The 14,835-nt window shown below is 43.5% G+C and overlaps 2 protein-coding genes across 3 annotated transcripts in view; one reads left to right on the top strand and one right to left on the bottom strand.

The window, feature by feature from the left end:
- The window catches only part of NUSAP1 (nucleolar and spindle associated protein 1), a 48,117-nt gene extending 46,605 nt beyond the window's left edge, over positions 1–1,512 (bottom strand). For both annotated transcript variants that reach the window (XM_012462455.2, XM_012462456.2), the window contains exon 1: positions 1,309–1,512. In XM_012462455.2, the coding sequence (XP_012317878.1) occupies positions 1,309–1,401 (93 nt within the window). In that variant the 5' untranslated portion in view covers positions 1,402–1,512. The remainder of the gene's footprint in view (positions 1–1,308) is intronic.
- A 246-nt stretch (positions 1,513–1,758) lies between these two features.
- The window catches only part of OIP5 (Opa interacting protein 5), a 21,132-nt gene continuing 8,055 nt past the window's right edge, over positions 1,759–14,835 (top strand). The window contains exons 1-3 of the mRNA XM_012462457.2: positions 1,759–2,110; positions 2,679–2,745; positions 12,870–12,992. Coding sequence (XP_012317880.1) covers positions 1,789–2,110; positions 2,679–2,745; positions 12,870–12,992 — 512 coding nt within the window. The 5' untranslated portion in view covers positions 1,759–1,788. The remainder of the gene's footprint in view (positions 2,111–2,678; positions 2,746–12,869; positions 12,993–14,835) is intronic.

Here is a 14,835-nt window from a genome sequence, read left to right as displayed (position 1 = left end):
AACCTCCAGAGTATACAGCAGTATTAAGTGGAAAGTCTCAACTTAACAAAATATATAAAACTGTAATCCTACATTGAACGCCCAAATCTTCTTCTTTTTTTGAGAAACAGAGTCTTGCTCTGTCACCGAGGCTGGAGTGCAGTTGCATGATCTCGGCTTACTGCAACGTCCGCTCCAGGGTTCGAGCGATTCTCCAGTCTCAGCCTCCCAAGTAGCTGGGATCACAGGTGTGTGCTACCACGCCTGGCTAATTTTTTAATGACTAGGCTGCTCTCCAACTCTTGACCTCAGGTGATCCGCCTGCCTTGGCCTCCTAAAGTGCTGGGATTACAGGTGCGAGCCACCGCGCCCGGCCAATTCTCCTAAACATCTTGCAGCCTCGGAGTCAAAGACCTTACTAGTTTTGAACGAGACCATCACCACAATAGTCATCAATAAGTACATGACTACACTAGATCAGCGCTGAGTTATAAAAATTCACCCACGGAGGTGGTCCCCTAAAAGTCGCTTTTTTTTTTTCCCCTGACAGGTCCACCAACAAAGCATCAAGAAACTATCGGCAATATATACATATATATATATATTTTTTGGAGACGGAGTTTCGCTCTTGTTACCCAGGCTGGAGTGCAATGGCGCGATTTTGGCTCACTGCAACCTCCGCCTCCTGGGTTCAAGCAATTCTCCTGCCTCAGCCTCCCGAGTAGCTGGGACTACAGGCGCGCGCCACCATGCCCAGCTAATTTTTGTATTTTTAGTAGAGACGGGATTTCACCTTGTTGACCAGGATGGTCTCGATCTCTTGACCTCGTGATCCACCCGCCTCGACCTCCCAAAGTTGGGATTATAGGCGTGAGCCACCGCGCCCGGCCAATTATCGGCAATATTACAAATCACTGAAGTCTAACTGTTGGTGAGTTTTCCAGCAGCTAAGCCAATTATGTATTTAACTGTCTAACGGTTAACAACAGGGCTTTCTGGGCCTGCGTTTCGTCATCAATGCCCTAAGAGGTATAAAGTAACTTCAAAAACAAAACAAAACAACAAACTAGCCCTTCCGGAACTGAGGCTTATCACATGAACACCAAGAGCAGCCAGCCTCAAAATGAGTGAAAACTACAGTTCTTTTTCCGTTTCGCTGAGTTCTAACTGGGACCACCGTGAACTACGTCTACAGCCCGAGGGGCAGGGACAGCCACCTCAGCCCCTAGGCTTCCCGCTCTGTCCCTTCGCACCACATCTCCCCGAGGCCGCTCTCGCTCCCACATTCCCGCTGCGCCCGCCCAGGGGCCTGCACCGCCAGCGCCGTACCCTCAGGTTGGCCCGGAGACCCAGACTCTTGGCTAAGTTCTGCAGGTCGCTGTACTTGAGGGAGTCCAGCTCCTCTAGGGAGGGGACGACCATTGCGATTCGAAATTCCGGCGATACTCAGAAGACGGATCACGCAGCTCCGATACCGCGGTTGAAATCCCTGGCTCCACTTCCAGCTTTGACCAAACAGAAATTTATATACAGTTTAAAAATGAAGAATGCCGCTCTTCCATTGGTTCAAAATACCTCAAAGGCGGGATTTCTAACCCTGACCAATAGAAAGGCTGATTTCCCGTCCCATCAGACGCGCGCTTTTCCCACACCTCGGGAATGCGCGGGCGCCTGAAGGGCCTGTAAGGCGTGTGCAGGTAACGAGCGCAGAGCAGAGCCCGCTGCCCACGATGTCCAATGAGGACGCAGGAACTGTGCTTGGGGCGGGGTCTAGCGTGTATTCGAAACGGAGGCGCCGGCTGCAGGAAGATGGCTGCTCAGCCGCGGCGGCGTCTCTCGCCGTTTGCAACGCCGCTCCAGGTTGACTTTTGTGATGGCACTGAGAGGACGATTGACGAAGCTTCTTTTACGACCTCCATGGAGTGGGATACTCAGGTGGTGAACGGGTCCTCGCCGCTCGGCCCCGCGGGGCTGGAGGCTGAGGAGCTGGCCGCCGGCCAGCAGCTACCGTCTTGGCTGCAGCCTGAGCGGTGCGCTGTGTTCCAGTGCGCACAGTGCCACGCAGTGCTCGCCGATTCGGTGCATCTCGCCTGGGACCTGTCGCGGTCCCTCGGGGCCGTGGTCTTCTCCAGTGAGTGCAGTGCGGCATTCGGGAAAGGTAGAGGCGAGCCCGAGAGGCTGTTCCGCTTTCTCCATCGGCGGAGGAGAACCACTGGGGGAAGAAAACGGGATGAAAATTTGGAAGGCAGTAACTCCGTGGCCTGAGGATGGGGCAGGGAACCGGGAAGTCTCCTGATGTTTATGGCGAGGATGAGTCTGTCTATAAGAGAGATTGTCCATTCTTTTTTTTTTTTTTTTAGACAAGAGTCTCGCTCTGTCGCCAGGCTGGAGTGCAGTGACGCGATCTCGGCTCACTGCAACTTATGCCTCCCAGGTTCAAGCGATTCTCCTGCCTCAGCCTCCTGAATAGCTGGGATTACAGGCACCCGCCACCACGTCCGGCTAATTTTTGTATTTTTAGTAGAGATAGGGTTTCACCATGTTGGCCAGGGTGGTCTCGAACTCCTGACCTCGTGATCCGCCTGCCTCCGGCCTCCCAAAGTGTTGGGATTACAGGCATGAGCCACCGCGCCCGGCCTGAGATTTTTCCATTTCAAGGCCCGAAGAGGTTGGGTTCTGACCCATGTTTGTCTTTTTAGGAGTTACAAATAACATCGTTTTGGAAGCGCCCTTCCTAGTTGGCATTGAAGGTTCACTCAAAGGCAGGTACGTATTGGAAATTACGTATTGGTCTCTAGTCCCGGACTTTATGAGACTGAAGAGAGTGGAACTGACATACTGCTTTTTGAGACCAGATCTCAGTCTGTTGCCTAGGCTGAAGTGCAGTGATGCCATCATAGCTCACTACAGCCCCTACCTTCCTGGCTCAAGCTATCCTCCAACCTCAGCCTCCGGAGTAGCTGGGACTACAGGCACACACCACAAAGCCCCCGGCTGATTTTTACATTTTTTGTAGAGAACTTACTATATTGCCCAGGTTTGATATTAGAACTTTTAAGTTTGCATATATGATTAGTTTGTAATAGGCGATGCCAGGGCTAATTCTTCAGTAACCCCAGAAACTGGAGAAAAATGCAACTAGAATGTTTTGTACTTGAATACTGCCTGGTAACCTTTGCGTCCTGCCTCTACTATGATTTACAAGTGATAACAAAGTACTCAGTGAATTTGATATTACTAGGCTCCTGGAGTTTGAGTTTGGCTTTAAGAGACAATATATTTCATTCTGACTAGTTTGATTCAATGTTAGGGTTAAAGTATAGGAATTTTTACTTGCTTTGAACAGTAATCAGAAAGATTTCTGCAGCTTGGACAAACTTCACAAACTGAGTTAGACCCACAGCTACCTTTCTTTTTCCTCAATAAAAGACACTCCCTATCACTACAGGAGTCCCCGTCCCCTTCCCACCTAAAGAGGACAAAGCAAGGAGCAGTGGCCTGCTTGGAACTGGGTATATTTTGGGGCTAGAAGCAGAAGCTTACTGAATGTCCTCTTGGAGGAGAGGCTAATGAATCTAGACCTGTGCTGTCCTATACTGTAACCACTAGTCATATGTAGCTGTTATATATTATTAAATCTGCATTGAGATATGCTGTGAATGCAGAAAACACACTGGATTTCAAAGACTTAGTACAGAAAAATTAATCGTTTAAAATATTGATTACATGGTGAAATGACATTTTTTATATACTGGGTTAAGTAAAATATTTAAAAACTAATTTCACCTGTTTTTTATTTTTTAAAGCAAAACTAATAGAACATTTAAAATTACTTATGTGTCTCACATTATATTTCTATTAGACAATGCTAGTTTAGATACTTTGTAAAAAACTGGAAAGTCCCATGGGTTTCTGTATTGTGGAACAAGATGAGCTATAGGACTTGTAGAGAGGGTTACGAAATGACACAGCTCAAGAAAACTTTTTTTTTTTTTTAAGTGTATGTTTATTACCTAGGTGGGATCAGAGAATGAATTAAGAAGATGATTACTGGGCTGGGTGTGGTGGATTATGCCTGTAATCCCTGCACTTGGGGAGGCCAAGGTAGGCTGATTACATGGTCAGGAGATCGAGACCATCCTGCCCAACATGGTGAAACACCATCTGTACTAAAAATACAAAAATTAGCCAGGCATGGTGGCGCGCATGCATGTAGTCCCAGCACAGCTACTCAGGAGGCTGAGGCAGGAGAATCATTTGAACCTGGGAGGCAGAGTCTGCAGTGAGCTAAGATTGCGCCACTGCACTCCAGCCTGGGCAATAGAGTGAGGCCCTGTTTAAAAAAAAAAGAGGATGATTACTGATGCAGCTAAAAGAGCATAAATTTTGGAGAGCGAAGACAGGCTCTTTTAACTTTACCTCTTAATAAGGCATGTAAAATAAATTGATCCCTCTCAGTCTGTCATATTTGAATAATTCTAAAATGTACTCCCCCACCCCCACATTTAAACATTCTACAGTTGGCATGAGCCTCCTAGATTCATAGTCATAAAGGAGACAGATACAAGGTTACTTCTTCCATCTACATTTTTTTGTTCTCTTACTGGTAGAGGATTTATTGTAACTACTTTTAAAAAGGATTATTATAGTATGCTGACACATAGAAATAGCTTTGTTACCCTTAGCGTTTGTTGTGCTCAACAGCATATTTATTTAATGGAATTTTGCTTGTGTTATAAATGAGGTACATTTTTTTCTAATTGTTACTGCAAATTCCAACACGAGAGAAGAGTATAATGAACCTCTATCTACCTGTCACTAAACTAGAGCAGTTATCAACCCTTGGTGAATCTCATTTTATCTAAAATTATAGTTGGCTTGGTGTGCTGGCTCACACCTGTAATCCCAACGCTTTTGGAGGCTAAGGTGGGAGGATAACTTGAACCTAGGAGTTCAAGACCATCCTGGGCAACATAGCGAGATTCTCTCTTAAAAACAAAACGAAACATCTATCCTCCATAATGTTTTGAGGCAAATACGTGAAATTATATCATTCTATCCGTAAATATGTGGTGAGGATCTTTATAAGAAACTTTTTTCCATTACTTTTTGAGACAGGATCTGGCTCTTTCGCCTCCCAGGCTCAAGCCATCCTCTCACCTCAGCCTCCCAAGTAGCTGGAACTATAAGGTGTGCACCACCATGCCCACCTAATTTTTTGTAGAGATGGGGTTTCACCATGTTGTCCAGGCTGGTCTTGAACTCCTGAACTCAAGTGATCTGCCCACCTTTGCCTCCCAAAGTGCTGGGATTACAGGCGTGAGCCACTGCATCCAGCCTTTCTATTCTTTTTATAGATATAACCTAATTATATCTATAAAAAGCAAAGTATGTTATTGGGAAACTACATTTAATAATTTAATGTTGTTTGTAGATAGATGCTTTTTTTGTGTGTGTGGTGGAGTCTTGCTTTGTAGCCCAGGCTGGAGTGCAGTGGTGTGATCTTGGCTCATCGCAGCCTCTGCCTCTTGGGTTCAAGCAGTTTTCTGCCTCAGCCTCCCGAGTTGCTGGGATTACAGGTGCCCACCACCATAACCGGCTAATTTTTGTATTTTTAGTAGAAATGGGGTTTCACCATTTTGGCCAGGCTGGTCTTGAACTCCTGACCTCATAATCCACTGCCTTGGCCTCCCAAAGTACTAGGATTACAGGCGTGAGCCACTATACCTGGCCAGATTGATGCTTTTTAAAACTTTTTTTTTTTTTTTGAGATAGGGTCTTGCTCTGTTGACCAGGATGAAATGCAGTGGCATGATCATACCTCGATGCAGCCTCCAACTCCTTGGGCTCCAGCAGTCCTCCTTCCTCAGCCTCCCAAAGTCTTGGGATTTCAGGTTTGAGCCACCAAAAAAAATCTAAAAATTTTTTTTTTTTGAGATGGAGTCTCGCTTTGTTGCCCAGGCTGGAGTGCACTGGTGTGATCTTGTTTCACTGCAACCTCCACCTCCTGGGTTCAAGCACTTCTCTGTCTCAGCTTCCCAAGTAGCTGAGAATACAGGTGCCCAACACCACGTCAGCTAATTTTTTTGTATTTTTAGTAGAGACTGGGTTTCACTATCTTGGCCAGGTTAGTCTTGAATTCCTGACCTCATGATCCAACCCCCTTGGCATTCCAAAGTGCTGGGATTACAGGCATGAGCCACCATGCTTGGTCTAAAACTTTTTATTATGAAAAAATTTAAACATACCCCAAATACTATAATAAGCCACAGGTACCCAGTTTCAACAGTTATTAATATTTTGACAGTTCTTTTCATCTATACTCTTTTTTTTTTAATTCCTGTAATATTTTAAAACAAATCACAGAAAATAAATCAACTCTTGATCACTTTGGTATTACTTCCTATTGTCTTGTAGATTCACAGAATCTTACACCCTAAAGATGTCATAATCTAGTTGACCTCATTCTACAGATAAGGAAATGGAGAAACAGTTGTATTTGCTAGTGTCTTGAAGGTATTTTCCTCCCATAACACCCTCCAGTGCCCATGATCCCAGCAAGCTAGGTGGTGCTAACCCTTAGTGGCAGAGCAAGGCAACCCAAAGCAGCTCAGCACAGATGGTTAGAGACGTAGTACCTACTGTGGAAATTTCCTTAAAAATAGGGAGCCACAGACTAGACACTTGATCAGAGGCAAAGTATGGGAATTAAATTCTTTTTTTCTTACTGTAGTCACCTTATGATAAATTTTTTTTTTTTTTTTGAGATGGAGTCTTGCTCTGTTGACAGGCTGGAGTGCAGTAGCATGATCTTGGCTCACTGCAACCTCCGCCTCCTGGGTTCAAGTGATTCTTGTGCCTCAGCCTCCCGAGTAGCAGCGTCTACAAGCATGTGCCACTATGCCCAGCTAATTTTTGTATTTTTAGTAGAGACGGCTTCACCATGTTGGCCAGGATGGTCTCCATCTCCTGACCTCATGATCTGCCTGCTTCTGCCTCCCAAAGTGCTGGGATTATAGGCATGAGCCACCGCTCCAGGCCAAGATAAAGTTTTTTAAATCATAAACTATGGTTTAGCCACAGAGGCACTGCTATGTCATTAATCTCACTATCTGAATTTATTAAAATTTTTATTTTCCTTGTTTTATAGTAGAATAAAATATACTACTATCAACAAAATATAGTCTTACCCTGTTTTGCTGCACTTGCAGATACTGCTTTTTTTTTCTTTTTTTCTTTTTTTTTGAGGTGGAGTCTCACTCTGTTGCCTAGGCTAGAGTGCAGTGGCGTGGTCTCTCTGCCCCCTGGATTCAAGCAATTGTCCTGTCTCAGCCTCCCTAGTAGCTGGGATTACAGGTGTGCGCTACCACGCCTGGCTAATTTTTGTGTTTTTAATAGAGATGGGGTTTTGCCATGTTGGCCAGGCTGGTCCTGAACTCCCGACCTCAAGTGATCTGCCCGCCTTGGCCTCTCAAAGTGCTGGGATTTCAGGTGTGAGCCACTGCGCCTGGTCCAGATACATATATTTTTTTTTTTTTTAACGAATTGAAGGTTTGTGACAAGCTTGTGTTGAGCAAGTCCGTTGACACCTCTTTTCCAACAGCATGTGCTCACTTTGTGTCTCTGTCACATGTTGGTAATTCTGGCAGTTTTTAAAACCTTTCATTATTATGTCTGTATGCTGATCTGTGATCAATGATCTTTGCTGTTACTATTATAATTGTTTTGTGATGCCACAAACGGCACCCATTGAAGACAGCAAACTTAATACATGCGTGTGTTTTGACTTCCATCAACCAGCCAGTCTCTTGCCTTCTCAGGCCAATTAACCCAACAATGGCCTTTAAGTGTTCAAGTGAAAGAAAGAGTTGCAAGTCTCTCACTTAAAAGCTAGAAATGATTAAGCTTAGTGAGGAAGGCATGTGAAGTGATGCCAAATTGTGAATATGAAGAAAAAAAGGGGGGTGGGTGTGGTAGCTCTCACCTGTAATCCCAGCACTGTGGGAGGCTGAGGCAGTGAATCAAATGAAGTCAGGAGTTTGAGACCAGCCTGACCAATATGGTGAAACCCCGTCTCTACTAAAAATACAAAATTAGCTGGGCATGGTGGTGCACGCCTGTAATTCCAGTGATTTGGGAGGCTGTGGGAAGAGAATCCCTTGAACATAGGAGGTGGAGGTTGCAGTGAGCCGAGATCACACCACTGCACTCCAGCTCGGTCAACAAGAGCAAAACTCTGTCCCAAAAATAAAATAAAATAAATAAATAAATGTAAATTAAAAGTGCTACTCCAGTGATAAGCTTATATGGAGAAAGTTTGAGTGGTATGAGTAGATCAAGGTGGCCACAACATTCCTTTAAGCCAAAGCCTAATCCAGAACAAGACCCTAACTCTTAAATTCTATGAAGGCTAAGAGTTGAGGAAGCTGCAGAAGAAGTCTGAAAGTAGCAGATGTTGGCGGGGCGCAGTGGCTCATGCCTGTAACGCCAGCAATTTGGGAGGCCAAGGCGGGTGGATTGCTTGAGCTCAGGAGTTTGAGACCAGCTTGAGCAACATGGTGAAATGCTGTCTCTACAGAAGACAAAAAAAAATAGGTGTGATGACACTCACCTATAGTCCCAGCTGCTTGGGAAGCCGAGATGGAAAGATGGCTTGAGCCCAGAAAGGTAGAGGCTGCAGTGGAGCTATGATTGTGCCACCACACTCCAGCCTGGGTGACAGAGCAAGACTATCTCAAAAAAAAAAAAAAAAAAAAAGGCTGATGGTTCATGAGATTTAAGGAAAGAAAACTCCATAACATAAAAGTCCAAAGTGAAGCAGCAAGTACTGATCTAGAAGCTGTAGAAAATGAAGGTGGGTACACTAAACAACAGATTTTCAGTACAGATGAAAAAGCTTTCTAGGTTGGGCACGGTGGCTAATGCCTGTAATCTCAGCACTTTGGGAAGGAGAGGAAGATAGATCACGAGGTCAGGAGATTGAGACTATCCTGGCTAACACGGTGAAACCCCATCTCCACTAAAAATACAAAAAATTAGCCGGGCATGGTGGCACGCACCTGTGGTCCCAGCTACTTGAGAGGCTAAGGCTGGAGAATTGCTTGAACCTGGGAGGCGGAGGTTGCAGTGAGCTGAGATTGCACCACTGCACTCCAGCCTGTCAACAGAGCGAGACTCCATCTCAAAAAAAATAAATAAATAATTCATGGAATGAGGTAAAAATGTCAGCATTAACAGAAGTTTGGAAGAGGTGGATTCCAACCCTAATGGATGACTTTGAGGGGTTCAAGACTTCAGTGAAGGAAGTAACTGCAGATGTGAGAAATAGCAAGGGAACTAGAATTTGAAGTATAGCTTGAAGATGTGACTGAATTGCCACAGTCTCATGATAAAACTTGAACAGATGGCTGGGTACAGTGGCTCATGCCTCTAATCCTAGCACTTTGGGAGGCCGAAGCAGGAAGATCATGAAGTCAGGAGATTGAGACCATCCTGGCCAACATGGTTAAACCCTGTCTCTACTAAAATACAAAAAATTAGCCAGGCATGGTGGCACGCACCTGTAGTCCCAGGTACTTAGGAGGCTGAGGCAGGGGAATAGCTTGAACCCGGGAGGCGAAGGTTGCAGTGAGCCGAGATTGCACCACTGCACTCCAGCCTGGTGACAGAGCAAGACTGTGTCAAAAAAAAAAAAAAAAAAAAAAAAAAAAAACTTGAAATGAGGAGGCCCGTCTTGTGGATGAGCAAAGAAAGTAGTTTCTTAAGTGGAATTTACTCCTGGTGAAGATATTATGAATGTAGTTGAAATGACAACAAAGGATTTGTAATATTGGATAAACTTACTTGATAAAGCAGTGTTAGGGTTTCAGAGTATTGACTCTTAATTTTGAAAGAAACTCTAGAGTAAAATGCTATCAAGCAGCATTGCATGCTACACAAATCTGTGAGTCAGTTGATATAGTAAGCTTCATTATGGTCTGATTTTAAGAAATTGCCCCAACTACTGTAACCTTCAGCAACCACCATCCTGATCAGTCAGCAGCCATCAACATTGAGGCAAGACTTTCCACCAGCAAATAGATTATGATTTGCTGAAGGCTCACATGATTGCTAGCATTTTTTAGCAATAACATTTTAAAATTAAGGTCTGTACATTTTTATAGACGTAATGCTATTGTAGACTTAATAGACTGTAGTGTAAACACTCGTGCACTGGGAAAACAAACAAATTGGTGTGATTTACTTAATTGTGATACTCATTTTATTGCAGTGGTCTGAAAGCAAATCTGTAATATCTCCAAGGTATACCTGTATTTGTTTTCTATTGTATGCATAATGTTGGAAGTTCTTTACATATTGCTCTGTGCCATATAATTTTTTTTTTTTTTAAGTTGCACTCTGTTACCCAGGCTGGTGTGCAGTAGTGAGATCTTGGCTCACTGTATCCACAGTCTCCCGGGTTCAAGCAATCCTCCTGTCTCAGCCTCCCTAGGAGCTGGGACTACAGTCGCATACCACCCTGCTAATTTTTGTATTCTTAGTAGAGATGGAGTTTCACCATGTTGGCCAGGCTGGTCTTAAAATTCTCAAGTGATCCGCCCACCTTGGCCTCCCAGAGTGCTGTAATTACAAGCATGAGCCACTGCACCTGGCCCATTAAATTAATTTCCATTGAGATATCTGTTTATAAGTACTGTGCTTTGTCTGAACTAATTAATTCCTATGTGGAATTTCAAATTAATGACACTTTATTTCATAGTTTGCTTTTTGGTTACTTATATTCACAAGATTACAGTACTATATGTGTGGTATGGGACTTCATTTACTAATAAGTATTTTGTTATTTTTTATATCCATTGACATGAATATTTCCTTTTTAGCTATGTAATTTTTTTTTTTTTGAGAAGGAGTTTCACTCTTCTCTCCCAGGCTGCAGTGCAATGGAGCAATCTCAGCTCAGTGCAACCTCTGCCTCCTGAGTTCAGGTGATTCTCCTGCCTCAGCCTCCTGAGTAGCTGGCATTACAGGTGCCCACCACCATGCCTGGCTAATTTTTGTTGTTTTTTTTTTTTTATATGGAGTCTTGCTCTGTGGCCCAGGCTAGAGTGCGGTGGTATGATCTCGGCTTACTGCAACCTCTGCCTTCCGGGTTCAAGCAATTCTTCCGTCTCAGCCTCCCGAGTAGTTGGGACTACAGGTTCACGCCACCAAGCCTGGATAATTTTTGTATTTTTAGTAGAGACAGGGTTTCACCATGTTCGCCAGGCTGGTCTTGAACTCCAGACCTTGTGATCCACCCGCCTCGGCCTCCCAAAGTGCTGGGATTACAGGCGTGAGCCAGTGCGCCCAGCCAGTTTTTGTATTTTTAGTAGAGACAGGGTTTCACCACATTGGCCAGGCTGGTCTTAAACTCCTGACCACAGGCATCCTACCCACCTTGGCCTCCCAAAGTGCTGGGATTATAGGCGTAAGCCACCATCCTGGCCTAGCTATGTGATTTTTTTTTTTTTTTTTTTTTTTTTTTTTTGTATTTTGGGCTCTGGTATACATGTGCACATCCAGCATCCTGCAGGATTGTTGCATGGGTACATACATGCCATGGTGGTTTGCTGTCTCCATCCCCCCCGCCCGTCACCTACATCAGGCATTTCTTCCGGTGTTATCCCTCCCTGCCCTGTCCCTACTATGTGTTGTTTTTTTTTTTTATTTTTTAATATGACTAAGGTGCCATGACAGCTATGTGATTTTTATGTCATATTTTATTAATAGAATTCTGCCAGCCTAGGAAACAAAGTAAAACTCCATTTCTGCCAAAAAAAAAAAAAAAAGTAGGGCATGGTAGCATGCATCTGTAGTCCCAGCTATCTGGGAGGCTGAGGCAGGTGCGTCAGTTGAGCCCAGGTATTTAAGGCTGATTGCACCACTACGTTCTAATATGGGGGACAGAGCAAGACCCTATCTCAAAAAAAAAAATTCTTTATAGTATACTCTATTTATATTAATGTAAATAAATTTTTCCTTTACCAAACCACTTTAAAATTGCTTTTAGTACAAGCATGATGAAATATTTAACTTTCTTAAAGTTCTTTTCTTGAAAAAAAATTTTTTTTTAATTTTAAGACGGGTTTTACCATGTTGCCTAGGCTGGTCTCGAATTCCTGGGCTCAAGCGATCTGCCCACTTTGGCCTCTCACAGTCCTGGGATTACAGGCGTGAGCCACTGTGCCTGACCAAAATGTTTCTTTCTAACATTTAAATATGTCTTATATACCCCCAAATGTGATGACTTGCTCAAATATTGTAATGAGAACTAAAATCAACATCTGACTCCTCATCAGTAATCTTTTCAGAGAAGGAAAACAAAACAGATTGCTTGCTAGGGTGATGGGATTCCCTTTTATTTCTTTCTCTTTTAGTCTGGGCACTTTTTCCATTAACTTTTTTTATATCTGCAAAAGACAAATCTTGATTTTAGTTCTATTAACAATTTCTTTAGTAAGCCTCCAGTCAACTTGATTATTTTTCAACAACTGTTAATTTATATAATGACAGCCATTTTATATGGTGATTTGTAATTTTAAATATATAAATGTTAATCAGATTAGTTAGCTCTTTTTCTAAGAGGCAAATTACCTTTCTCTACTGAAGTGACAATTATACATCCATAATTGCTTTTTCCAGAATCTAAGAGGTTATCCATAATTCAGCATGTAATTAAATTAGAATCTGAGTTAGTCTTTCTGGAATGTGACATTCTTTCAGTCACACTCCTATTACAACATAATTTTCACTCATGACTTAAGTGATAGGAATGCTTTAGAGACTAGTTGTTTTTTATTTCTTATATGATTTTTAATTCTTACCCATATTCTGTTTTTCCCCACCCCTAGTACTTACAACCTTTTGTTCTGTGGTTCCTGTGGGATTCCCATTGGTTTCCATCTGTATTCTACCTATGCTGCCCTGGCTGCCTTGAGAGGTTACTTCTGCCTTTCCAGTGACAAAATAGTGTGGTGAGTAGACTTAGTGATCATCAAATACATTTTATTTTATTTTATTTTTTTATTTTATTTATTTTGAGACAGAGTCCCATCAAATAAATTTTAAAAGATTTTTCAGAAAAGACAAAGTAGGCCAAGCACACTGGCTCACACCTGTAATCCCAGCACTTTGGGAGGCTGAGGCAGGTGGATCACTTGAGACCAGCTGGTCAACATGGTGAAACCCCATCTCTACTAAAAATACAAAAATTAGCCAGGTGTGGTGGCACACGCCTGTAATCCCAGCTACTTGGGAGGCTGAGGCAAGAGCATTGCTAGAACTTGGGAGGCAGAGGCTGCAGTGAGCCGAGACAGCACCACTACACTCCAGCCCAGGACACAGAGACTCTGTCTCCAAAAGAAAAAAGACAATTAGCCGAGTGTGCTAATGCACACTTGTAGTCCTAGGTACTCTAGAGGCTGAGTCAGGAGAATTGCTTGAATCTGGGAGGTGGAGGTTGCACAATGAGCTGAGTTTGCGCCACTGCAATCCAGCCTGGGCGACAGAGCAAGACTCTGTTTTTTAAAGAAAAAAAAAAGGCAGTGTTTGTACCAAAGAATATGCTAAAGTCAGGCACTGTCTCTGGCAAAAAGATAGCATTGGGCTAGGTGTGGTAGCTCACGCCTATAGTGCCAGTGCTTTGTGAGGCCAAGGAGGGAGGACTGCTTGAGGCCAGGAGTTTAAGACCTCCCTGGGCAATAAAGTGAGACCCCCATCTCTACAAAAAAATTAAAAAAAATTAGCCAGATATGGTGGCATGCCCCTATAGTCCCAGTACTTGGGAGGCTGAGGTGGGAGGATCACTTGAGTCCAAGAGTTTAAGGTTACAGTGTGTTGTGATCACACCACTGCATTCCACTTTGGATGACAAAACGAGACCCCATATCTTAAAAAAGAAAAGATAGCAGTGGGACCAAAATATAATCTTATAACATTATGATTATCTTTGGTGTCTTATCATACCATATCTTAATAATCATACCATGGAATAATTCAGAGGGTATTCTTTCATTAAAGAAACTTTTGCAGATGTGGTGGTATGTGCCTGTAATTCTAGCTACCCAGGAGACTGAGGCAGGAGGATCCCTTGAGTCTTGCTGTTTGAATCCAGCCTAGGCAACATAGTGAGGCCTGCCATCTCAAACCACCCCCTTTAAAAAAATTAATAAAAAGAACATTGTATGGTCAGGTGCAACAGCTCATGCCTGTAATCCCAGCACTTTGGGAGGCCAAGGTGGGCGGTTCATCTGAGTTCAAGAGTTCAAGACCAGCCTGGCCAACATGGTGAAACCTCATTGCTATTAAAAAATACAAAAATAAGCCAGGCATGGTGGTACACACCTGTGGTCCCAGCTACTCAGGAGGCAAGGCAGGAGAATGGCTTGAACCCTGGAGGCAGAGGTTGTAGTGAGCTGAGATCGCACCACTGCATTTCAGCCTGGGCAACAAAATGAGATTCTGTCCCAAAAAAATAAATAAAATAAAAGATAAAAAGAACATTCTAGAAGGTAAGCTTTTACAAAATAAATGTAGTAGATACCTTTTGGGTTTGTGCCTAGCCTCTGTCTCTTCTCATAGGTCAGGCGTTGGGACCGTATTTGTATCATGTGTGATTCCCACTTTCAGGTATTAGATCAAGAATGAATACCTGGCCAGGCATGATGGGTCATGCCTGTAATCTCAGCACTTTGGGAGGCTGAGTTGAGAGGATTACTTGAGCTTAGGGGTTTGAGACTATCCTAGGCAACATAGCAAGACTCTGTCTCTACAAAAATTTTTAAAAATTAGCTGTGTGTGGTGGTGCATGCCTGTAGT

The sequence above is a fragment of the Aotus nancymaae genome, unplaced genomic scaffold, assembly GCF_030222135.1.
Source record: "Aotus nancymaae isolate 86718 unplaced genomic scaffold, 86718_ANA_hifiasm-v0.15.2.pri h1tg000011l, whole genome shotgun sequence".
Classification (NCBI taxonomy): Eukaryota; Metazoa; Chordata; class Mammalia; order Primates; family Aotidae; genus Aotus; species Aotus nancymaae.
Note: the sequence above shows the minus strand (reverse complement) of the source record. Positions and strands in the feature narration are given on the sequence as shown.